This window comes from Lissotriton vulgaris, chromosome 5 (genome assembly GCF_964263255.1).
Source record: "Lissotriton vulgaris chromosome 5, aLisVul1.2, whole genome shotgun sequence".
NCBI classification, from domain to species: Eukaryota; Metazoa; Chordata; class Amphibia; order Caudata; family Salamandridae; genus Lissotriton; species Lissotriton vulgaris.
Genome location: NC_141693.1, coordinates 1,160,622,919 through 1,160,650,225, shown reverse-complemented (window position 1 = coordinate 1,160,650,225; position 27,307 = coordinate 1,160,622,919). Strand labels below are relative to the sequence as shown.

Below are 27,307 nucleotides of genomic sequence, written 5' to 3'. Positions count from 1 at the left end.
AGAACAACCGAGCTCCAGTCGAGATGATTCAGTCCCAATAATCGACCTGACTATAGATCCAATAAGAGCAAGAAGACAAACCTATTTAAATAGAGATTGGAATAGTAGGATGAGACAGGAATAGAAGGAGATAATGAGATCATCGAAATCCAAATCAAATCTGAGGATGAGGAAGACCAGATAGGGAAAGAACAGGTTATCGACACACCTCTAGGAACTCCTGAGCCTGAAAAGGAACAGATAGAAATTAGGGCGGAAGTTCAAGCGGAAGAAAATCAAAAGTTCGAAGTGCTTGAACAGGATCAGATGGGACTAGACAAATGTGTTCAGGAAGAAGAAATTGAAACAAACCAAAGCCAGAAACAGCATACACCTGAACAAGGCCAGTTTAGTAACCAGGCAGAAGAAACTGAAAAAAGACCTGGAACTAGTCAGACAGGAAGGAAGGAAGAAGACCATGAAGTAGATGTGCCAGAACTGAGCGAGAATAAAAGAGCCTTTGAAGAGGGCCAAAGCACAGTGCCAGTTAAAAGACTCAGAAAAGGAAACAAAGTGCCTAGATTTGTCAAAAGACTGAGACTAAGACTAAAGACTATCGACGAAGAACTTGAATAGGAAAACAAAGAGTCCAGTAAAATTGATCCGTCTGTGATAAAAAACTAGGAGAAGAAGTGCCCGAATAAAGAGACTGATCAACAAGTATCAGAGTCCTGAATTGACTTATCTTGTGTTGGAGGACTTTGAAAACTTGGAAATAAGTGGCGAAAGTGATGAAGAATTGATTACTGACCAGACTGACGAAGAAGTGAAACCAACCTGAAAGTTGCCCTGAGAAAGCAACCTGTGCAAAGTTACAAAGAGGGGTTGGAGCTTCTTTTGAGTCAAAATGTCTGATTCCTCTGTGAATGGAAGACCGAGACGAAGTTGCTTTAAAACATGCTGCAAAGTATGTTTATGTAGTGTAGCATTAGTACTTATACTATGGATAGGACTAACAATAACTATTCCTTACATGATGAGTAAAGATACTAATTTGTACCTTACTAAGCCAGTGGCAAAAGACACAGAAAATCTGCAAACGAGAGATACATCACAAAGAGTAGATACACCGGAGAAAGCACTTAGCCTTACAGACAAACTAGAATGGACTTAGATGCACCAGATGAGGAAGGACTGCACTATAAAAGAATCAAGAACAAAACTCATTTAAATGTACTTGCAAACCTTTTAGTACATTACGTAGAAGCAATGGAGATAGAAGACTGTTACGTCTGTATAAAGCTGCCTATTTCAGTAGCTGAGGGTGTTACATACCATCATTGCCACTAACATATGGAATCAGTGTTGAAATCAAGAAATACGTGAAAAAATCACTAATTTGAAAAAGAGCTCAAACCACTGGAGGTTGATAGTGCCCGGAAGAGACTAACTGATGGTGTCGCCTCTGTAGGTAGTTGGTTTTCTAATCTAGGTAAGAGTCTTGTGAGTAAAATATTGATGCCAATAGCGGGAATAGGTTTACTAGTGTTCATCATAATAATTTGCTGCAAATGCCGAAAGCACAAAAAGAAATATGCTGTGAATAAGCGAGGAGTGAAAAGAAATGTTGAAGAGCTCAAATTAGAAGAGATGTATAATCAGATATATAAAAAAATGAAAAATTCTCATCCCAATAAAGGTGCTGAGAAAAAGCTAAATAGAAAGTTTGAAGAGATTGAAAAGGATGAAATGTGAAAAGTTGGCATCTGGTTCCATTAATGGTAATGATAGTAAATATCATCAAAGAGGGGAATGATGGAGCAAGGATTCGCACGTAAGCGACTTGCTTGTATTCATGAACCTCGAATCACCCTAACTACATAATCAACCTGTTTTGTCTTACTAATCTGCTCCTTGTCTGACATTTGGGGCCCGAGAGATGCTTGCTTATGTGTCTATTAACATTAATAGCCTTGCAACCTAAAATGGCCGCTGCTACGCGGGAATTTAGACTGCGCATGCGTCAGTCATAACCATGTGACGTGACGTATTCATTGTCTTGGTGGGAAACTGTTTGCACTTGCACAATAGAGCTAAAATGGCTGCTTTGTGTTCTCACATGCTTGAAGCTTGCATTGCTGTTTTCGCTAAACTGTTCGTTCTGTCTAATCCTAATGCTATAGTTTATTATAAAGTAATGGGAGTAGTGTAGTGATTCATGGTATACAGTGAAATCGTTAATTCTGTGTTCTAAAACTGTTTCTTTTCCATTTCATGTAACACTTCGAAACTTGGCCTGTCATATCATGATGTACTTCATCTTGAATGAATCTGCGTCTACGTGAGATCTGCGAGTCTCCAGAGCAGTGACCTTTGAAGCCCAGCCAAGGAGCTGACTGACTGAGAAGATGCTCCTGGGAACCTGAACTTCGACCCAGCTAGAAGAAGCTGAAATGTACTACAATTGTAACAATTTTATACGATGTTATATTCACCATTGTTAACCAAAAAGCATATGTCTTGAGAACCTGGAATTTAAAGGGCGGGTACGGAAATTGAATAAAGAGCCTGAGAAAGTCTAGAAAATAGGTGGTGTGATGACCTGTCCTCCTCCTTTGTCCAATCAAAATTGGGGATCCTTACACTTGCAACATTGGGGGGTGGTACACTGACCCGAAAAACAGTATAACTAGCGTAGGTTTAGCTAGAGAAATTGTCTGACTTGTCTGAATAGCTGACCTGCCACTGACCCAACGCACTCAATAGGTGACTGAAAACAGAGAGCTGCAGACCACTCTGTTGGGAGGTTCGAGAAACCCAATCAGGGTTTTTTGGGAAGCGAAAGTGCTGGCGAAGCACTTTGCTGAAAAGGTTTGAGAACCCAATCGGGGTTTTGGCAGATTCCTTGCAGAGAGGGAGTAGCGCAGGCGTTGCAACCGAAGCTGCAGGTGTTGATCTTAACCATTGGTGAACCAGTCCTGATCCAAATTCTGAGGTTTTCCTGTCCTGACTGTCCATGAGCTCCACCTGCTTGCCTACTGGCACCTATGTCCTTGGGGTTCTTCCCGTCTTTTCCAATTGACCCGTGGCCAGGGTTGGTCTTCACTCTATCCTAGGTAAATATAAATCTGTGTGGGTAATTGTCTTTCTAAATTGCGTCCTTTTCTTTACCCTCCCTGAAATTTGCAAAGCTTTAATTACATATGTTCCTTTTTCTCTCCCGTCCCTTGGTAAATAAAACGTTCAGGTGTTTCATTGATTGCTAGTGTGTTCCATTTTTCTACCCACCTTTAGCCAAATGCTAAATCGTTTCTATATAGTATATGTTCTTTTTCTCACCCTCCCTTTTAGGAGATAAGCTGAATTTAATAGTATGTTCCATATCTTACCTTCCCTCTAGTATTGAGCTAAATTACAATAAGTTCTTCTTTAAACTATTAACTGAATTGTGGAAGTCTTTGGAATTAGTATGATTCTTTTATTTACCCTCCTTTAATCAAAGTGCGAAAGTCTGTGATTTAAAATGAGCATGTTCTTTGTCTTTACCTTCCCTTTATTTCAAGTTCCTAAATGATTTGCATTCTCTATCTTCTGCATAGCCATACGCTTTTTATGATTTTGATTATAGATAGTCTCATTACTTTCCTGCTCATGACATTTGATGATGATGATTAGATAAAAGTTTTAACGAGTTGCCTAAAATAAATGGTAAGGTATTTTCAATTTGGTATTATGGGCCCAGGTGAGTATTAGTAATCATGTCCTAGGTGGGTGACCTGCGTGCTCTATCAGCTCCAGGTTGGGATGATGACAGGCAACCCCCAAGACGTGACACAAAGTCGCACATGGTGACCACACTGCGACCGGTAAGGTCTAACACGGGCAGTGTAGATGTTTGAAGAGAGCTCCATCCTTGGGGCAGAAAATATTCGTGCTACTCCATGACTCAACAGATGTACAGCAGACTAGTTCGGCTGCTGGGCTCCGATTATCCATTAACACAGATCATGGAAGCGTGGTATTTAGCAAGGTACTTCCCAGACCATTCCCTACTGAGGGTGGAGCTTGACTGTGGGTGCTGGGTGAGGGGAGCCCTTCGGTTGGAGGATGCCGTCTGGGGTATTACTGGACCAGAAGTGTTGGGGGACCTCAGCCTGCAGCTGCAGCTGAGGGTATACCTCACAGTGCTTAATTTGTAAAACAAAATAATTGCTAGGACCCTCGTCAGGAGGACACTGCAGCTTGCACCATCCATTGCCCTGTGAGCACTGCCAAGGACAGTACCAACACAATTCTTACCCATCAAGTGTGTCAATTCATAATATTCCAAGCCCCCAAAGCTATAAGAATGGCTTAGGTGCCAAGTATTAGTCATTGTTAATGTGTATTCAATTATTAAACAACTATTGTTCTGCTCATACCTAAACTAGACAGCACAGGTGCTGACAATTTAGTACTGGCGCCGAGCACTGGAAACCACAGGCTCAAAATTGGCACTGCCCGGAGACCAACTGAGAATCCACTGCCACCAGGGGCAATGAATGGGAGGCACTGAAGATGGTGGCTCATAGGGAGTGCCTGCGGAAGTTATATGGGGTTAAACAGCAGTTATAGAAGCACCTGAGTACACAGGAAACCCTGCTGGCAAACATTCAGCAGAAAGAGGTGAGAAGAGAGTAAATTGGGATGAGCTAACAGAGGCACAAAGATCCCCGAGGAAAGCGTCTGATGGATTAGACGGACTGATAGTAAAGGACTATAGGCAGCGTTTGCATAGAGAGTGAGATGAGACCAGTAAGCTGCTTGCCTGAATACTAAATAGGGAGGGGTGGTGGTGCCGGCGTTCATCCTGGGGGGACCAGATGAGGGTATGGCCATTATGCAGGTTACAATTAATATTATGTTCCAGGACCACTTAACGGAAGTACACTAGAGTGTTGTGACAGTGACCCCAGAGGATATCACATCCTCTTGGGCTGAAATAGCACTCCCTTGGATCCTGAAGGTATTCTGGGAGGAGCTGGAGACAGACAGTACTCTGGATGAACTGAGGGGGGGCACTGTCCAAAAACAAAGCCCCAGGAAGCGACCACCTCCCAATAGACGTTTATAAATCATTTTCACTCCTATTAAGAGAGAAACTGTCGGAGAACCTTGTGGAGGCACAATCGCGGGGCAAGCTGCCCCATCAATGAGGGAGGGCCATATATGTATGATGCTGAAACCAGGGGAAGACCCCTCCGAAGTTGCGTCCTATAGACCATTAACTATGATCATCACGGATGTCAAGTCTTGTGTAGGGTACTGGTGGTGTGATTGAGAGGGGTTATTGGTCTTCGGTCCATGAGGGCCAGTATGGGTTTATACCTCAGCGTAGCACAGCTCATAAGGTTGAGTTGCATGGTGCACTCAGTGCAGGATTGGAATGAGGAGTTGGTCTTGGCATCAGTGTATACTGCCAAAGCCTTCGACACGCTGGAGTGGGCATATTTGAAGGAGGTGTTTAAACGGATTAGATTTGGAAGGAACTTCTGCACCTAAGTTAACGGTTTGCGTCGGTGCTGGAAGAACTGACCATCAGATTAACGAGGACAATAGAAGAGTGGGGGTCCGGTTGGGAGACATTACCCGTGTGCTCTCGTTATATGCCAATGACGACCTATTTTACTTAAAAAGATTAGGAGGACCTGTTCCTACACTAATGGCACACCTAGAGGAATTTGGTAGGGTGGTGAGACCTAATAGACGCAAGAGTATTCTGTTTCTCCTGGGGGTGCTGACCCAGCCCCTTATGGACTGCCTGCTGAACCTGGGTGTACACCAGGAAAATTATGAGTTTAGGTAACTTAACATAATGGTCGCAACACTGTCCAATAAATAATATGCTTACAATATTGAGAGGATGTTGGAGGGAATACATAAGTCTATACAATTCTGAACTGACTCACCCTTGTCCATTTTGGGGAGGGTTGCTAATGCCAAAATGGTCTTTCTTCCCAGATGTCTCTATGCGCTACAGATCTCCCTGCCCCCTTCCCTCAAGCTACATTCAAGTGCTTAAAAAGTCTTTTGATATCACTGTTCTGGACAGGTAAAGGAACTTGTGGGGCTCTTGAAAAAAACTGAATCAAGAGGAAGGGGACTAGGAATACCATGGAATTAAATTATTACGCTGCACACATCCGGGACGCAGCTAGATGGGTGACCGAAACAGACAACAGGGAGACACGGTTACTGTGGGAGACACATATGGATATGCCCCTGATGGAACTATTGATGAGGGGTTCGAACCTGGGGCGATTTCCCTTACCTGGTGTGACACACTGCTCGGATCTGGAAATTGATAATCTTCAAAGTCCTTCGATAGCTGCCCTTCTCCAGGCATCTGAAGATGTGGGCGCGGAAACCATGGAAAGATATATGGTCCATCATGTCCATTACTCTGTGGCAAGAGAGAGGCTGTAGACCGCTAGGTGATTTGTGCCCGGGGGACAACTTCCTCACTTATCAGGAGGCACAGGAGGAGTTTACTTTGGGCTGGGGCCAACCACTACAATATGTTAAAATTTCATAAATGGCTAAGGAGTTTTGTAGGGACTTTCCAGAGGCGCCCCCATGGTCTGCGCTCCTACAGGCACTCCTGAGCATGTTGGAGGGAGGTCACCTGGTAGAATTGCCTAGGGCAAAGATTTGGGGGTACAACTCACAGACAATGAATGGAAAAAGACTTGCTCGCTGGTCAGGAGGGTCTCCGGGAATGCCAGGTTTAAATTAATTCACTTTAATTACGTCCAATGTACATACCTCACACCACTCAACTCAACAGAATATATTTAGGTTGCTCAGCTGCGTGCCCTCGTTGTGGTCATGGGGGAACTACTTTTTAACTTATGGCATGGCATTAGACAAAGTACAGGCTAACTGGCTGGAAGTGGTTAAACAGATCCGTAGAGTGACAGGGTATCGTAGAGCACCCCAAGCAAGGGCAAAGGCAATACAAATGACCCCAGCAGGGAGACCTCCTGGCAAAGCAGTGGATCACTATAGGATGGCTGGGTATGCAGGAGCCCATATTTGAATGATGGGTAAAGGACACCATTGAATGGCCACTAGCCATTCAATGGTAAATTAGAGGTCTGGGAGAGATACTAAAAACATTTGAGGAGGTGGGGACACAAGAAGGGGTAGAGATCACTATACCTCTTGCATCTAAGGAGGTTCCCTATCACCTCAAGATGCTCCCGGACTGGATCAATAGGGTCTAAATGGACGCAGGGGAGATTACAAGGTATATCCATGGAACAAGAAAAGAATATGATATGGAATATACAGTAGTCGAGGGGGGGTTGGAGGAAAAAATATATGACACAAGCAAAGTGGGGGCATATACAGGATAGCCTGGTTACTACAACAACTCTACAATTTTGCCAGGATTGGAACGTAATTGTCGCAGTTGTTATGCTTTGAGTTCATAAGGCTATGTAGAAGCATAAATAAAGACATAAAAGAGGTAAAGGAGTTTATACCAAGAACGTTAGATAGAACAATGAGCTATAATGCTCACCATAACTGAAAAATATGCCAGTTCTACAAATAAGTTCCCATAAATATATTATTGAAAAACTGACTGCAGATGCAGCAGTCTATTTGCCAAGAGATATAAAGAAAAAAATACCAACCGATGTATTTCTATTTCATTTGTGTCCATCATCACCAGGAATTCTCAGTGGTGGCTGTGAAATGGCCAAAAAATGCAACTTATCTGAATTTCCATCATGCTTTCTTTGTGTCCTTATTTGATGAGTCACTGCTGATATAACATGCTCAGATATCATGATCTTTAATCAGTTGGCTATACTTCCAACATCTGGAGCAAGGACACGGTTATTATGGAAACCGCAATTCCAAACTCTAAATAAAAAATGTTTCATAAAAAACTTTGTCTGGGATACTTATTGGACTGACAAGAAAAATGTCAACTCCTGATGCTGCAATGATTTGAAAAGGGGCTTGATATTACCAGAATCGCATAAGACCTAAAAGGACAGCCAGTTTGGTAATAAGTGGTGTCCCCAAAATACTTGAGGTTCCTGCACTTTATGACTTATGATTAGCCAACTGGGAGCTAACAAGATCCTACAGTTTATTTTGAAAATGTCCTCTGACATGATGCAGTTGCATAAGGGAAAAAGAATGTGTGTGCGTGAGGTTCAAACCAGAAGCAGGAATATGTCCAATAAAATACCAAATAACATTTGATGCACTGGAACAGAATTGATATTGTTAGGCTGATTCACACTAAAATATTGAGAGGGAGGGAATACAGCTTGGCCATGGTAGATTTATTTCCTTTTAATCATTTTGTGGTGTAAAGAGTCCTCAACACAAATTGAGAACCAAGCGTCCTTTGGGAGCGAGTGGACTGTTCTAGAGGAAATTAGAAATGGTCATGCATTGAAAGTGTTTAATCTCTTGAGTCAATTGAAAAGCAGCAAAAGGCATGATTGGTCGTTTGGATACGTGGGTTTCCAGTCTGTTCTTTCTGAATGTCTTTCAGTTTTATTCCTAACAAAGAGATAAAGGAGAGAGTTCCATAGGTAATTTGTCACTTAGTGCTCCCTCTTAGCCATATAGTCCATACCAGCTGAGCAGTTGCCTAAAACATTACGGGCCATTTTAGTGGTTTTAATTTCCACATGCAATTGGTAATTGATCATCATGAAACTTCATGCCCAGTACCCAAAAACTCCCACATTAACTGGATTAAAAAAAAAAGTTATTGCGCTCTCAAGGTCAGTCCCTTGGAATTTGTCACAGACCAAGTAGTGGCTTTAGGAAATTCCTACTCTTTTCCTTGAAAGTGACCGACCTCTTGGAACTAATTAAGGAAGGCTGACTAGCTGCCCCCAGTAGCAGAATAGAGCAATGGTAGTTTCTGTGCTGCCCTTCAAGAAAAATGAGATGTCCATGTTCCTCTCACCTAAGATCTGCGTCCAGCAGAAAATGTGGTACAATCGTTGTAATCTCTATTACCGGTCAAGCCCTGTTCGAAGAGTACTCTTTAATGCAGGAAGGTCCAGTTGCTTGGAGACACCCCGGAATGGCTCGTCAAGACGTATTATATTTACATGATGGAACAGGTGACCAGGATTAACCATGGCACTGGTTTTCTGGAGCTTTAAGAGTGCACATTTGAGCCGGCATTATTCGGTACCCTTAAAGGAGAGCAGATGTGACTCTTCTGATGAAAAAGTCATGGTATTAACACAACAAATTTCACAGGACAGAGGTGAGGTTCAGTATATCCTATTCACAGGTAAAGCCTGCATACAATAGTTGCACTTGTTTGACTGGTTTGGCTTGCCCAAGAAGAGGGCAGCTCATTCCTGCCGTCTTGGTGCCTTGTTATAGTTCTTTCACAGTCACTTCATGTCAGAACTGAAGCATTTTCAATATTATATTCACCAAATCCATAGCTTTTGCTTATTGATTTTATTCAACTAACAGCCATTGACAAAGCCAATAATCCTGGCTCGTTGCAGGTGTGTTTGTTACGTCTTGTATCATATATCTGGAGGCAGTAACAGAAACAGCAAAATACCATTCGAGATCCACACTATGCTAAGCAGAGATTTTTAGTTTACATGTTTTAATGCCAATCCCTTAATTACATCGGCAGGCCCCTCTGGGAGTCCCCCCAGTGTTTCCATCCCATTTAAAGCACTGGACGTGATCATGGCTGATGTTGTAGGCAAGCAGAGTCCATGGATTAAAAGGGTCCAGTAAAGGCTGCTCCTTTAATGCTAAAGTGCAAGACAGCTCCCTCCTCTATAGCATTATCTTTTCCGACCTGATCACCAGTCACTTGAGCTACTTGCAGCAGTATACATGTTACTGCGTGTGACTGTACTCCACCAGCAGCGGTAGGTTAATGAGTATGTCAAGGGTCGGATTGGCAGGGCGGGCAATCGGCCATTGCCCGAGGGGTCTGTGGCAAAGGCCAGCTGGTGGGCCTTTTTTTCAGCAGCCAACATTTGCCTTGACCGTTGGCACACAATTCGAAATGCTCCTGAAGGCGAAGAGGCCATACCAGACCTCGGTATGACCAAGTACAGAGCCAGGGTGCTCACTGTCATGTGCAGTAGGGCAATGGGCCAAACGGAGCCGGAATAGCATGTGGTGGGTCTCCCCCCATCCGGAGTCACTGAGAGAGGCAATGAGGGCAGGCCCCTGGGAGGGGTGATGCTGTTTTTTGAGCATCACATCTAACACCAATGTTACGTGGGGGTGGAGCGAAAGGGGACCGTGCAAGGAGACAGATTGCAAATGGTGGCCATTTAGGACGATCTACTTTTGTCTCCAGCAGCAGACAGATGCTGCCACCTTGTCACCTTCAAAACTGCGAGCGGCTCCTGTTTTATATTGAGAGAAAGTAAAAAACATAAGACTAACAACCAAACTGAGCAAAAAGAAAACTTTTTTGAGACCTCAAAACAATTGTTTTTGGCCAACATTACTGATGAACAGGGACCAAAAGTCATGTACAACAGTTCTACAGTTTTTAATCTAGGCTCATTCATAAACTTTGAACCCCCCATCCCCCTCCCCCCAAGAGGTGAAGTGCCACAAACCCCCCTTACGGCCAGGCTCATACTTTACCGTTATTTCTACGAAGAAGCCCCCTCTGGGGCATGGAGTGAAATCAGAAAATCTACAGGTTGCGAGAAGTACGTGGAAAGTAGGGCTCAGGCAACCTCTGCTTTTCATAAAAAGTAAATATTTAATAACATTTTCAAAGGGGAAACCGAACATTTTTTTGGCCGTCAGCAGTGCTGCCAAACCTCTGACCGTGCCACATACTGAGAGCGCCGAGGCAGCCGCATCCAAGGAAAGGGAATCCGTCTGTGCTTCGGCTGAATCCAGGGAAGGGAGCGCGCACATCTGCCCCCTATTTCTCATTTCGGATTGTTCTTCATCGGCTCTGCTTCGGTCCGGGGGACCACGGGCGAGAGAGAGCAAAGCACGTCTGGACCAGGAGGGAGAACGAGAATCAGGCCCGCCTAGCTGATGGGGTTAGCGTTTCCCTCAAGTGGTCAATGAGATTCCCTTCTCCCCTCTCCTTCCCCCCACAGACCAAAGGCAGCTAAAGGAAGGGGGCACGCTGTCACAGAAGTGAGTGCCCACTTTCATGATGCGGTCAAGGGGGGTGGGGGAGTCAGAAACCCACATCAGGACATGTGATCTTTTGAAAGAGCACTATTCCGGTGGGATGCCAGAACCTCTGAGCCCCAAGGGGAGAAGAAATGGGGCTCAGATGAGATGGTTGCCCTAACCTGCGCACATGCCACAGGGTGGAATGGAAAATCTACCTCTCCACAACCAATCGCAATACTCATTCATAATATGAATCCACCAATAAGAGGCAATGCAATAACATGAAGATTGTTATTCAGATTGCTTTTATACTAGTCAGACCACTTAGTCAATCTTCAGGAGCCAACCAGAAACAAAGGCCTAAGCAGCCCCGCAGCTCAGACAACCAAAGGTGAAGAACAGTGGCGGCCAACACATACAAAAAGAGAAGGGGTGGGGGGCAGGGGGAAGGAGCGCAGGTGGGGAACGCAGGAGGGGGTGCAGGGGACAAGGGAGTGTGTACATAAATAATAAAAAATAAAATAAAAAGTTACGCGTAGCTGCTGCCAGCCGCCTCCAGCGTTGCGCCTCGGTGCTTCGACTTCCTTTTCCTAGCAGAAACACTTCGACTACGTCACACAGACTCCCTGTCCAATCCCTTCACATTGGCCTGAGCGGGCTGGAGAGATGCTTCGCTCAGGTCAAGAGTCTGTGGGTTCTCTCTAACCTGGCTGTTCAATACAGCCGGGTTAGGGAAACCTAAGTACGCATGTGTGTTTTGGTCGGCCTGAGACGGCCGGCCAAACACACATGAGCACTTAGGGAGTGTGCCTAGCACTCCACCTACCCCTCCCATACATTGGCCTGCCCCTCCCTGTACACACTCACAGAGCCAGCAGCTTAAAAATAAAACAATATTGAAATATCGTTTTATATTTTTGCTGCTGGCTCTGAGCCAGTGGGGCGACGCTCCGCCACATTGTATAGGGGCCGCCCTTGGTGAAAAAACAATAAACCTCAAAGACAGCGGGTCTAGATCCCTTTTGCCAGCACCACATCCTCCATCAAGATGATTTGCCAACAGCTATTCCTGTTCCAGGGACTAGTGAAGATGACAAGAGTAACGAGGCAAAGTAACTGCAATACTAACAATAGTGATGTGTCTTCCTGTTCAGGAGGGCGCTGTTAGAGGCCCTCTGAAATTCGGGTCCCTGTTGAACAGCCCCAGAAAGCACGGGAGGAGATTTCTGAAGCAATGACAAGAACAGATCAGGAGCAACTTCGTGCCATAAGCTCTCTTTCGGTATCGGGTCCATGAAAGGGATACGCACAGAGGCAGTCAGCAAGGATTGGGGGAATGCAAAAAAATAAAAATGTACCTTATTGCCTCGCTGCTTCTCTCCATCGTTCCTCTGCGTTCACTTGGCCGGAACAGGAAGCGTCCAGGCTCCCCTGACCAATCACAATACTGCAATGCAGTGTTTTGATTGGTCTGAGTGCTGTGGTTCGACGCTCAGAAGGGGACTGGTAGCCAGGGCATGTTCTCCATCCAGGCTGTAAAGGGCTGGACAAACATTCATGAGCACTTGCAGTGGACAAACCACTCCCCCATGTCCTACTCTGAGAGCAGAGCAGCCCCGCCCACCCAGGCCGCAAAGCAGCAGGAACAAATAAAATGATAATAACATTAAGTTATTATCATTTTAATTTTACTTTAGTTACACTTCTTAAAAGCAGTGGGGCCACACTCCTCCGCCTTAGCAGAGGAGCTGCCACTAGATAGGCAGTTTACCTGCTCTCTCCATGCATTGAAGCAGCACAACCATGAGCTGCGGATAATAACCACAACACACACAATCCCAAAGAAAGGTAAAGCGCGTCACTCCCCAAATATATTGGTGTCCTCAAAGTAAAATAGGAAGCACCTAAATGATAAGCATGCGGAAATCAGAACCACCAATCGTGGATTATGGATATCGTTCACAAACTGATAAAAAAAGAATGTGTGTATGCCCTGCAAGATTAGAAGAGAGCCTTCTAAAAGCAAGTTGTCTGGTAAAATGTACCTATAAACTGGAAGTGGATCCTTGGCAAGACAACACCGATGGCTGGAAACTAGTACGAAGAGGAAAGATACAGGAGAAAGAGGAGCAAAAGGTCACATAACATGAAACCATACTGACCGATGTCTGTCCTCATTCACGACAGCCCTCCCTACATTTACCCAGAGATTTTGGCATCTCCTAGGATCCATATACAGAAGAAAGACTTTCAAGCAACTAAAAAGGAACGGCCAATTGTGCCTGATTGATCACAGACTTTTGCCAGTTATGTCCAAGTGAAAAAAGGGAGGCACAGCAAAATTTCTTTAAAATGGTTAAATGAATAAAGAAACAGAAGGAATATCTGCCTCCAGAAACCTATTCTCATGAGAAATTTTGTTCACTTTGAGATAATACATCCATTTGACACTGTCCACCTTTAACCCCTTCGCTGCGGCGGCAAATTATGTGGCATAATGCATAACATTTGTATTAGTATTACTTCAATATTTTGTTATCTTTTACACATTAACACTGGGCAAGGATTACACTTCATTAGAAGCAGGTTAACACCCACATAGACCAAAGTCATCAGGGAAGACCCCTTTGGGTACACTTGTTACACACCACACATCAATTTGCCAAATTACTCTTCCCTTACCAGTCAGACGGACAAAGAGGAAATGTATTCAAAACAATTAAAACAGATAAATAAAAATTGTACAAATGTATTCAGATATCATTAAAAACAGTAAAAACCATATATAACATTGTCACCACAGTCTGGATAATAATCCTGACATAAGCAAAAAAACAAGTAAATATACAAAAGCAATAACAATATTAATCAATCAATACAATTAATTACATAAAAACAGAACACAATTGGGAATATGCTAGGGAAAAATCAGTTCCTTTTCCAAGAGAAAAACTACAATAGTCATACATAGATCAATTATAGGTCAACAGATATAGTTTAAATCATCATTAAATTTAATTGTCTCTTTAGGCTTAGTGTAGTTTCCTTTTCAAGAGCATCAACGCGTTTCGTGGGCAATTTGTTTAAATCCAACACCTTCTTCAGGAAAACACTGTTTTATCCCAATTATCACAATAAAATCTTAAAGTATCAGTGTGTATTGCAGCACGCGGTCTCAATCCCTTCCGTACTCGTGATAAAAGATGTGAGGTAACGCAGCCTCCAAAGGTCCCGCTGAGCGCCAATGATACAATAATCTGCACGTTTGATACAAACGGTCATGGATCGTGCGCCTCAGGATGTGATCGGAATTTTTTTTTACAGCAGCTAGAACCCACATAGATCAACAAGCAACTTAAAGATAACCACTTAACCTTTGTGAATCGCCTTCTAATGAGCAGCAGCATCATCTGTTGCATTTTTTGTATTAACTTTTAGTCCGCATGAGCTAGAAGATTTTGTTGTCAAAATTTGCTAATTATGCAGTGGATCATGGATTATGGACTATATCCCTATTTATGTGGCTGCAGAATCACATAATTCCAGTGGCTATGACTATCAGTGATTTGAGATGTTGTCGACATTTGAGAGCATATCCTGATGTGGGAGCTTTTCATATTCGAGAATAGATTGTCCACCCCTGAGAACGGGTACAGATTTGAGCTATTATCCAGATATGGCAATGTTCTAAGGCACAAGCACTTGTGTACATAGCACACACACAGGCTATGACAGACAAGGAGCAGAAAGTAAATTCAGACGTGTGAAAATGGCGGTCTTTCTTCCATGAGAAAGTGAGATGTACCCATGAAAATTCAGGAGCAAGTAAAGAGTACCTTTGTGCATGGGTCTCTTCATGTTTAAATATTCTGTGTCTACAAGAACTGGGGACTGCCAGGGTAAAGCTAGAGACATTCTTGTGTCGAAGTTATATCAAATGGAGAAAGGTGAAAATTATTCGATGACTCTATACAATCTGATCCTTCGGAATCGAAATCCTAGGAGCAGAGAGAACATTTGATAGGACTCTAAAATAGGACCAGTCCCTAATAAATAGGAGTTTTGGTGAACTTACCTCCTCTTGCATGCGTTGTCTACGCAAATCTTTATTATCAATCTTGGTTTGCCCATCCAGGCAGAAATATTCAGAGAGCAGCTCATTACTGTAACTTTCCACAAACGTGTCAAAATCTGAAAGAGAAGAAAAGCTACTTTTTTAACAATGGAAATGGAAAACAATTACACTAAATTCCTGACGAAATGTTAGACACTTTATCACAAAATTGCACCAGAGAAAAGTTAAGTACATAAATCCCCAATTATGTTTTTTGCTATCAATTTTTTAGGAGGTAGTTTAGATTGCTGTATTCTTCAGAATTCGTGTTCCAGATTTCACCTTCTCACCAAAGCTTTAACATACGTTGTTCTTGCTCTTCCTTCAGTTTGTTTTCTTTTTGATTTCCCTTACTCACTTGTTTTCTTCGTGAAAAATGAATGAAAATGTGATTTTTCAGAGAATCCTGGACCATGGGAATCTGATTTAATATTTAATGTTTGCTGGAAAATGTTAGACCAATTTGTATTTAGGATGTTGCTTTATACGGTTCCTGACTCATACCTTCAAAGATCCCTTTGGAATTGTAAAAGTCAAGCACTGTCAATACCAAAGCTCTCGCCTTTTGACTTTGCCATTTCACACCTACTTGTTTTGCCAATGCAAACTTTTTGTCCATGTTGTTTAGCATGGTAATTGCCGATGTCATCATGCAAGAGCATTTACGAGTCATACTTCTATGGCAGCAACAGTGTCACTACTCTTGTGTATGTGGCATTACACAGCTGCCATTTTTGTGCTTTAATTTACTGCTACAAGATGACAGATGCTTTGATTGGTGTAAATCCATTCAGTAGATTTTTTTTGCAATGCTCATGGCTTGACAATATTATGTACAATAGATAACAGGACCCACAGCTTTATTAAGCATCAAAAAATAAAGAAAGAATACCCTATCCATAGTAATGTAATCAAGAATGGCAATGGTTATGGGGACTTATAACGTAACTAGGTATGTCCTTGACAGCATTTTTGATGCGTGATTTCATAAACACTGAATTTGCACTGCAAGTTATGGTTCAGATGGCAGAAGTATGAGCCTTATGAGCATGACCTCTGAGCATACTAAATTTGCATCCTAGGATCCTGCACTCGCCACATCCTTTCCGCAGTGCCTACTGGTCAAGACTTTTGGCTATGCTTTAAAAACTCTTGGGACACGTCATGACCTTTGACTGAAGAGCCTAGTCTACAGCAAAGCATGATTCTCAACATACCCAAACTACAGTTTGCTGGACAAGGTCTTCAGCATCACTATGTATACTTTAGATACAGAGCTGGCCTTCAGCCAGTCCATCCTCTCACCAAACCTTTCCCACCTTAAGTCTACCGGAATCAATCTAGCAATGTCTAGGAGGCTTTGGCACAGTTCTTGGCATTTGGCCTAGCCCTTCGTTCACAGCGGCTGCCTGCGTACCATGCTAGGCAGCCTTTAGTCTTTCAGCGAGGCCAGGTAACAAATGTGTAAAAGGGCAACCATTTTCAGCTTCAATTATATAATTGTTCATATGAACAATGATAACTAGAAAGACATATTCACAGGTCTAGTTCTTTACATAAATCACACCAGAAGTTTGAGGTAAACAGAGACCCATCATCAAACCTTGTGGTAATCCATGTAAATTAATAATATTATGCACAAACATTTGTGCTAACTGTTTTGAGGATGGCAGCCCAGTTCATGCAACAGAATGCCCCATTTTTTCAAATGATAAACAACTACTAAAATGGCAGTACAATTGCTGGGTAACTATACTCTAAATGCCATGAATACTGAGAGCTAAGGCTTGGGTGGAACAGGGAATGGTCACAAACGTTCCATAGGTTTAGTAGGCAAACTATCACTTTCAGCACAAATAGTACATGCCTGAACATATAGTTTTAAATCTGCAATTAGAGAGGACTACCACAAATGCATTTTACTGATGCTAATAGTTTAGTTATTCCACTATGTCTAGAAGATTTAGCATCATGAAGACAACTAATGGACTGTTGTATTAACTCAGCTGGAGGTGAATACAGAGCCTCTGTTTGAAAAACATCTCATTCCTCCCATTTTAACATTCTTGTTCCTGGGCCAGGCATCATCAATGGACTGTAATTCTGTACATGCTGTAGTTAGAAATGGTTCAACATTGATAAAAGCTAGAGAATTAATACTCTGAGTTCCAGTTGGCAAAAACAATGTACGCTCGCTAACCACCATATTTTCATTTTCAGGTTGATTCGGCTGTGATAAGGCATCCTCCATATTGTTCGAACATGGCTCATAGTTTATCACAGATTTATAATCAGAAAAGAACGAGGTCCATCTAACCTGTTTGGGAGTCAGTGCTCTAGCAGACTTTGGAAACTATAGAACCCTTTGGTCAATGTACACTTCTATTGTGTTTTTGACTCCTATTAAGTATTCCATAAAAAAAGGATCTCTTAATTGCCAAAGGTCTATGGCTGCAATAGTGCAATTGAATTATGCTTGGGAAATCTGTTGGGGAAAATGGGAAGCAACTGCGTACATCTGTCCAGTCAATGGATTTCTTTGGGTCGAAGCCTCTTTCATAGCATGACATGAAGCATCTGTTTCAACAATAAACTATGACTGAACCTCTGGGGTGTTGTAAAACAGGAGCACAAGAATAAACAGTTCTTCAAAAAACAAAATGCTTTCTCTTTGGACCATGCAAATGCAGCTCCTTTATAGAGAAGTTTAGTAATTGATCTGGCTATCTCAAACAGTTGAAATAGTCTAAAAAAGTGCAAAGCCTAGGAAACTTTGCACTACTTTAACAGATGTTGATTTGAGCCATTGGACTAATGTTCCTAAAACTGTGTTCCCGTCTATCTGCATACCCTGATGGTTAATTATGTACCCAAAATGTCGATTGGGATGGTGTGAAACTAACACTTATCTAATTTAGCAAACAAATGGTGAGGTCTTAATCTCAGCAACAATGCCTTAACATGTTGTACATGTGTCTCTAAGAAATATGATACACATTATATAAATAAATTATAAAGAGCAAATACTTATTACATCTTTTTAATATTGGCAAGCAGCTGGAGCATCACACAGCCTAAAGGGTATGACCTGTTATGCAAATAATAAAAACGTAATGCTAAACAGTTTTCGGTTTATCATCTTTTCTGACACTGACTAAATGATATGCTCCTCTTATCAAGTTAGGGTAAAATCTTTCTGTTTTCCCCTCGTCTAGGAGAAGAGATATCAAGTGTAATGGATGTCTATTTTTAACTGTAAGTTTGTTAATTGCTCTAAAAGCTGTACATATTCTTGGCTCACCTCCCTTCTTGAGCACAAAACATAAAGGAGAAGAGAAAAGGTAGGAAACTGTGATGATCTGATAAACACATTGGCTACAATTGTATCTGTATATTAAAATGTTCTGCCCAGTCTCTGTGAACACATACACCTGACTACAATGTATAGGTGCTCCAGGTTCCAAGCCAATCTTACAATCATAATTTCTCTTTGGAGGTAATAAACTTGTTTTCTTACAAACAAATCATGCAGCTTTTCATAACAAGTAGGCAAATTACCTGCAGAACTAATAACATGAGGTGTCATTAATCCTGCTTATATCTTGAGTGACTATGGGATGATTCCCCAGGCATCCAACAAATGTTTATATAATAATCAAAATTAAACTGCAGTGTTACAGCTACCCAACCAATGATAGGATTACGCAGCATCAACCACAGCTTGCCCTAAATTACTTTAAACTGAGGTGCATCAATCAAATCAAAATGAATCATTTCAAGGTGCCTTCTAAAATATACCAATGAAACCAGACATAGGTTTAAAAATGTTGAAACAATCTTTTCCTGTACATTCAGCAAAGTAATTTTCATAGGAACCATCATGAACAACTGATGATGGGATAATATTTACTACCTATTTTGATAGTGACTTAATTTCCCCAATAGTCGAATAATTTCATTTTCCATCAGCTGTATCTTTTCTAGATGTGGTGTTCCAGATATACAACAATACATGCATAAGATGTGTTCACTCTTATTTTTCCATATACACATTTCCTAACTGAGAAGGCTCCGGAACTTGTGAGTCTCTAGCCCCCTAAGGCATGTAATGAGCACTTTAATCTCAGGTTTGTTATTCTCTGAGCAATGCGCATCTAAGCTATGGTCTAATTGCACTTCCTGATCTCTGTAGGAGGGTCTGCAACCTGTGCCAATGTATCTCTTAATTGACTTCATAAACCTTAATTTCTTAATTAGGTTACTTTCTCTGAAGGTCAACCAGTCTCAACTACTAAATGGTGAAAGGTAGTTATGAGCTTACTAGGGCTTCAAGACCCTATTTCAAAATTAAAACTTGATATCAAGAGAGAGAACATGTATATTTCGATCAAACTACATCTGTATTTGTAGGTAGAAGGCAGACAAACTCTGCAGTAAAGCATTAAGTTACACAAATGGAATACTTCAATTGGCAGCACTCTACGTAGTTAAGATTAAACAAAGACCTCTTTAGTTTGATCACATGAAGAACAACGGAACTTCTCAGTAGTCCTCAGAACTTGGCTATCATAAGTAATGTGTAAATACAGAGGTTCATATGGGAAATATTTCAATACACATTTAAATGATTCACAGAGTGTGAAACCATCATAAAGCATGTGCTTCTCATGTTAGACATATTATTATCAGTGCAACTTGTACAGCGCACTGCTACCAACGGAGTTGTCCTGGCGCTTACAACGGGTGCAGAGTGGTGATTGCTCGTGGGGATAGCTCTAAGGTAGGCCAAAAAGCCAGGTCTTCAAAGTCTTCCTAAATAAAGGTTCTGATTTGGCCTTTCGTAGGTGCTCTGGCATGGAGTTCCAAAGAGAGGCAGTTTTAAGGGCGAAAGATCGGCCACCAAGCCTAGCTTTAGTGAAGTGGGGGGTGACTAAGAGTTCCTGGTGGTTCAACCTCAGAGACCTAGTCTGATTGTATTTAGGAAGTCTGTGCTTTAAATATTGGGTGCCAGTGTCTCTAGTAGTCCTGTAGGCTAGGGTCAGAGCCTTGAACTCTATCCTCCTTTTAACAGGCAACCAATGTAGGCTGTGCAGATGGGGGGGGGGCATGTGGTGGTGAAGTGGCACATTTCTGATGAGCCGTGCAGCCACATTCTGAATGACCTGCAATTTCCTGATCAAATAGGCTGGGAGACCCAAATACAGACTGTTGGCATAACCCAGCTGTGAAGCAATCAATGTGTGGACCACCATTTTCCTACAGTCCATTGGTAGAAGATAGAGGAATCTCCGCAGGGTTTTCAGTTTCCAGAAGCATAACGATGAGATTTGGCATATCTGGGCTTTACACGAAAGGGTAGAATCAAATTTAAACCCCAGATTTCTAGCAGAAGGGACTGGAAGAGTGGGAGGGTTGAGTTCTGACGGCCACCAGAGATCAACTTGTGGAGGGGACGGCTGATTACAAAACAGAACTTCCATTTTATCTGTATGTAGCTTCAATCATTTGTCAGTCATCCAGGATTAGATGTTGATCAGACAGTGTTTGAAGTTGGTGAAAGCTGCCTCAGCGTGATTCCTAAAAGAGAACACAAGCTGTGTATCGTCAGCATATGAGACAACCTTTACACCATATTGCTCAACAAGTGGGGAAAGGGGAGCGAGGTAAATATTAAAAAGGGTTGGGCTCATATTATACAATGACTTCAAAATGTTTTACATAATCAAACATTTATTGCTGATTCCATTGGTCATGCAACACTGTCATGCAAACATAAAGCAGCGCAATCCTTAATCGACAAGGTGCTCAGCTATTGTAGTGCATATTGAAGGGGCAGTGCTGGTGAGTTGTGTACAGGTGAAAAAATAGAAAGCAACTCATATATTATTACATACATGAACTGGCTGTCTGTAATTAACAGCAGTGTGGGGGAATTTCAAATGAGAATTTCTCTAGTTTGGCTTGCATCCCTCCTGCCAGTCCAGTTATGTTAAAAAAAAGTTGATGTTTGGACCCTTAAATATACAACTTTAAAAGAGTCTTCCTTAAGATGGTGATCACAGATGCACTTCTATCTACGAACCTTGGCACTGGATATCCATTAATTTACTTATCAAATGTAAAATAATGTCAAACCAAAATAAATACTTCAAAGGTGGTAGAATGCACACCATATTTTCCAATAATTTGTAGCAAGTTAAAACTGTGCAACTCTGTTTTAACTGCGTTCCATCCATGTGCACAGATTATGTGGAGGTGATGATGGAGCCTCGTCAATTCCCAGCATAGAGTGCACTGCCAAAAAAGCATTTCACTAACAAATGAATTCCAAAAGTTTCTTCTTCATATTAATCCGTTTTATTGCTTCCAGATCTCAATTCGTAATCAATTTATGTTCATACATGGTTCAAATATTGTAATCCATATTCAATTAATGCCTATCTAGACCTTTCTGAACAACACCTGGGGATTCAGCCCTCCTTATAGTGTTACGTTAATTTAAGTGTTAGACCCAATGCATTTCGGGCAGCATATGCCCTTCTACAGGGCATTGGTTAAAATGCTTCAGAATTTAATTTTCAATGTGCGCGTGGTATTCTTCCAACAACCTCAACAGGATACACACAGTGAGCTTCTATGCACTGCAGAATATTCTTGACAAGACGATCCTAGTCTTGCTTTGACGATATTAATTGGACAACTTTATGACCTTTTCAAGAGACACTATAGCCCACTTCAGTGACAAGTGTCTAATGGGCACAGCCAATGCTTGGAGGCAAAATCTCTTTGATTTTAAAAGACTCCTACTAAACACATCAATTGCTAGCTAACCCTTTCGTTGAATAATTCCTTGACTTTGAGCTAACACCCATACTTTACCTTTTCTGCAATGAACATGACCCATCGAAGAGAGTAGTACTAAATCACATGATTTTCTGAACACTTCAGAAAACTGGACTGCTTCAAACAAAACTTCTATTTCTGGCTAGTTCAATGTGATGCTGGGATCAGGGATTGCTGGACAGGAAACCCAACTCAGTTCCTATCATTGCTGACATATAATGTCAGCAATCACTGACAGTGAGGACAGGTAGGCCCTCACTGTCACTAACTACACAAGCTGTCCAAACCAGCATATGGTAATTTAAACAATAGCATCTATATCACAGTACCAATAATTAACATCCAGGCAAGAAAATTAGACTTGTCTCTGTCCTGGAAGATACAGTCCCTACAAAGGCTTTATGTTGATTTTAGCAGATACAAGACATGCACCAAAACCTGTGGGTGTCCCATCCACCCCTTTATCAAAGTATAGTGTTGCATTCCATCCCCTTTACCTACAGTTAAAGAGTCACCCACATCATTTTGGCTGATTTCTCACATCCAACAATCTCGAAGTACACCTCTGTCTACTTCACTTACAATAACCTACTCCCTGATGTAGGTTATTTTGAGAACAAAACGTTCTGAAATGGGTACAAGAGGGTAGGTTTGGTAATATTTAAAAATAAATAAAAAATTAACATAAGTATGCAATTACCTCTCAGCTTGCTAAAAACTGTGTACCTACCGTTGGTCTGGCTGCCCCCACTTAGCTGTTAATTAATACTTATTTCAGACTGCAGTCCTGTCGTGCTGCTGAGTCCATCCCGATGTGAAATGAAATGTTCAATAACGCTACAAATTGGGGACTGCAGGACTACCAGAATGAACTGTTAGAAGACATTTGGAACATGGACATTTGAGAGCTATGCAGGAACAACAGCGCCTTGGCAATGCTTCACTTTTTTCAAATTTGTATGCACAACAGGCTTATAGGGAAAAGGAAAAAGTGGTGATAAGTCAAGAAACTTACCATCCATAACCCGGTTCTGAACATGTAATAACTGGTGGTAAAGGTGATTTGTGGTTTTCAGATAGGAGTTCGCGTGTGCCTGAAAATAAATCAGAATAGGTGTGTGAAGGGAAATAATCCAGTACATCATTCAACATGCCTCATTCTTTCTGTAACATTATTAGTTCATGCAACCACTCAAATATTGGAAAATGCTGGTCATGACCAATAGATTTTAGGTTCCTAGGGCAAATCTCAAAGTGTCAAGCAAGGTCCCAACTTCATTTATGTGAAAAATTTCTCGCACACTACTAAGACCAGATTCAGCGTCCTATGTTAACCCCCATTCAGGATTTGCTTTGCACTTTCATGTCAGCACTCAGGATGTGGAGGTTGGAGGTAAAAGGCCCAACATCTGCAACATTTCCAAACAAACTTCACCACACGAAAAAACTGGTGAAATGTGCCTTAGAATAGAAGAACCATAATTTCATGTACTCACTCAAGGTCTTAGAATTCCATCAATTTTATTACCTTTTTTAGCATTGTGCAATAGGACATGAACGTTTTTAGACTCCAATATTGATTATCAGTGAGAGTAAAGATTCCCCTATATAAATACCTGAAAGTTAAGAGAAACATTTTGAATATAGCTTGATACATGCCAAGGTCCTACCAGGTTTGTGCCTGGGTGAGGTTATGGGTCTAACGTATTTTATTGTATTTTATTTGAGCTTTATACTTGGCGAAAAAGTCATCACTTTCAATAACAAAAACGTTTCAACTGCTTTATGCTTAGGATGTTCAAGAATATTTTAGCTCAAGTACTGAATGCTTCCTCACACATAAATGTATGAGTAAGCGAAGCAAAATGTGAAAGAAATAGGCATTTCATGGCAATACTTGAAGTTGAATTATGAGTTGAATAGATTTGTTATGCAGTAATTGGCTTGCTTAGCTAATAAACACAATGTATTTGGAATTATGCAATGATTAAAAATCAACACAATATCAGATAACAGATGCTTGATGCTAAAATCCAGCATACACATAGAGTACAGTATAATTGGATTACAAATTACAGACACGTAACTCATAAAAGTGAGCATACAAATACACCTAACTTATTACAAGCATTGGAAATGCAATAGGTCTCGCACCATTAGAGTTAGTGTTTTTAGAATTGTTTATGGGTTTTTTTTGTAAATGTTTAACATTTTTGTTTCCTGTAGCCAATGCTAAAGAATTACAAATAAAAAAAGCCATAAACATTTCTAAAAGCTCTAACTGAAATGGTCTGAGACCTATTGCACTGTGTGAGGGTGAGGGGTTGAGGGTGAGTGAGGGTGAGGGTGAGGGTGGGTGAGGGTGAGTGAGGGTGAGTGAGGGTGGGTGAGGGGTTGAGGGTGAGTGAGAGTGAGGGTGAGTGAGGGTGAGGGTGAGGGTGAGTGAGGGTGAGGGGTTGGGGTTGAGGGTGAGGTGTTGAGGGTGAGTGAGGGTGAGGGTGAGTGAGGGGTTGAGGGTGAGTGAGGGGTTGAGGGTGAGTGAGCGTGAGGGGTTGAGGGTGAGTGAGGGTGAGGGGTTGAGGGTGAGTGAGGATGAGTGAGAGTGAGGGTGAGTGAGGGGTTGAGGGTGAGGTGTTGAGGGTGAGTGAGGGTGAGGGTGAGTGAGGGGTTGAGGGTGAGTGAGGGGTTGAGGTTGAGTGAGGGTGAGGGTGAGTGAGGGTTGAGGGTGAGGGGTTGAGGGTGAGTGAGGGTGAGGGTGAGTGAGGATGAGTGATAGTGAGGATGAGTGAGAGTGAGGGTGAGTGAGGGGTTGAGGGTGAGGCGTTGAGGGTGAGTGAGGGTGAGGGGTTGAGGGTGAGTGAGGGTGAGGGCGAGTGAGGGTGAGTGAGGGTGAGTTAGGGTGAGGGGTTGAGGGTGAGTGAGGGTGAGGGGTTGAGGGTGAGTGAGGATGAGTGAGAGTGAGGGTGAGTGAGGGGGTGAGGGGTTGAGGGTGAGTGAGGATGAGGGTGAGTGAGGGTGAGTGAGGGTGAGGGGTTGAGGGTGAGTGAGGGTGAGTGAGGGTGAAGGGTTGAGGGTGGTGAGGGTGAGTGAGGGTGAGGTGTTGAGGGTGAGTGGTTGAGGGTGAGTGAGGGTGAGGGTGAGTGAGGGGTTGTGTCTTAACTTTGGTCCCAGCACCACGAAACAGGAGTCTCTTGAGGGGATAAAGGTGGGCCTGGCAGTCAAATGTGTGCTGTCATTGGCGAGGAGTCAAATAATCAGTGATGCCTCTCGTTGCTCTTAACTTTGGTCCCAGCACCATGAAACAGGAGTCTCTTGAGGGGATAAAGGTGAGCCTGGCAGTCAAATGTGTGCTGTCATTGGCGAGGAGTCAAATAATCAGTGATGTCACTTTCGCTATCCTCAGCGAATTAATGAGCTGATGTCCATGTGCATATACATTCCACTCTGTACCGCGAGGATTGTTGTGGGTGAAAAACGCTCTTAAACTTATATCCTGGAGGCGTGATCCAAACCAGGTTTTCTAGACGCACAACAAAAAGCAACGGTTTATAAAAAATATATAATTGGAGAGGTTAAAATGTGATTCAAATAGTAATTCAATTCCCCCCCCCCCTCTCTCGCGGTCCTTGCTTCCTGGAAGGGAGCCAAGCCCTTGGGGCGGGGTGCTGCAAAGCAGGACAGGCTGTGGTATGCACGTGCAACAGGAAATGAGGCAGCCTGCGCCCACGAGGACTCTCTCGAGCACGGTTAGGTGCACAGTTTGTTTAGAATGTGTCCGTCCTGTAAGCTGAATGTTGCACCTTTGAACTTGTCGCGGGAAAGGCAGAGTTTTGTTTTTAATATACAAAATGTTTTACCTCTGCAGAGACGTCTGGTCCTCGAGGAAGGAATGCATGGTTTCCCAAAGTCCAGCAGCATGCCCTACTCCCAGAGTCGAGGCGAACATCCATCACCCCATAAACCGTTTCCCACGGCTTTTTACGAAAGTCAATAGATTACAGATATAAACAAGACGGAGGGAAGGAAGATAAGGGGAGGGGGGAGGAGAAATTCGACACGGCGGGCAGGGGAGGGGGCGGAGCGGGGAGAGGGAACAGACGAAGGAACGGCAGATAAGGGGAGGGGGGAGGAGAAATGCGACACGGCGGGCAGGGGAGGGGGCGGAGCGGGGAGAGGGAACAGACGAAGGAACGGCAGATAAGGGGAGGGGGGAGGAGAAATGCCCCCTGGAGGTCTGAACCTGGTGCTTACTTCTGGAGGGCGTTGGAATCACCCTGTGAGAAGCGGCTTATTGTGGCTCGAGGGACGGAGGGAGAGAGCAGCAGCCGGGGTGGGGCTTTTTCCTGTGCGCGGGATGTTTGTCAAGCATGGTCGCATTTCAGTTACAGGAAACGGTACCCACGTGAGAGCCGGCATACTGACCGCGTTGCTCAATGTGGGAAGCACGTGGTGGCTGACGGGGGTGGGGGGGGGGGGGGGTATATGGGATGTGTGCGTTTGAACATTGTGCACCTAAAGCAACTGCTTTCAGCGTTGATGAAGCAATAAATGTTCACGCTCTTGAGCAGTCATCTGTGCAACTCCCAAAATGCACAGTAATCGGCCGAAGCACACTTGCGTGCAGTTGTGACATTAATAACTCCCTTTTAGGGTTGGACGCTTTGCTGTGAACTCCGTGAACTGCAAATTATTGTAATGTTGTTTCTGAAGAAAAAAAGCTAAACTCACGCTTTTTTCAATGAAAAGTAACAATATAGATACTTCAAAGTTCTGCTCAGACTGTGGAGTATTCCCCAATCATCGGTGTGCTTATACATTGCGAATTCAGAGCTACAGATTTATCTATACTGGCCGTAGGCTGCTTTGGAGCGACACGGCGGGCAGGGAAGGGGGCGGAGCGGGGAGAGGTGCGACACGGCAGGCAGGGGAGAGTAGAAGGAGGAGGGGGGAGGAGAGTAGGGGAGGCACGGCCTAGCGGCCGTGCTATCAAGAAGTGAGGGGGCGGGAGAGTAGGCAAGGCAGGCGGGAGGGGGGAGGAGAGTAGGGGAGGCACGGCCTAGCGGCCGTGCAACCAAGAAGTGAGGGGGCGGGAGAGTCGTCAAGGCAGGCGGCTGGGGGCATGTGCACGCGCATTTAAGCTCAATGCGCATGCGCATTGAGCTTAAATTTCTCGTGCACTGCAAGGAATCGCCACGATTCCTTGCAAGTTGGATAAAG

The 27,307-nt window shown here is 43.0% G+C and overlaps 1 protein-coding gene across 1 annotated transcript in view; it reads right to left on the bottom strand.

The window, feature by feature from the left end:
* The window catches only part of LOC147712145 (uncharacterized), a 936,609-nt gene that overhangs the window by 782,029 nt on the left and 127,273 nt on the right, over nucleotides 1-27,307 (bottom strand). Inside the window, exons 9-10 of the mRNA XM_086922921.1 lie at nucleotides 23,106-23,184; nucleotides 15,209-15,324 (exon numbers count right to left, since the gene is read on the bottom strand). Of these exons, the coding sequence (XP_086779047.1) occupies nucleotides 15,209-15,324; nucleotides 23,106-23,184 (195 nt within the window). The remainder of the gene's footprint in view (nucleotides 1-15,208; nucleotides 15,325-23,105; nucleotides 23,185-27,307) is intronic.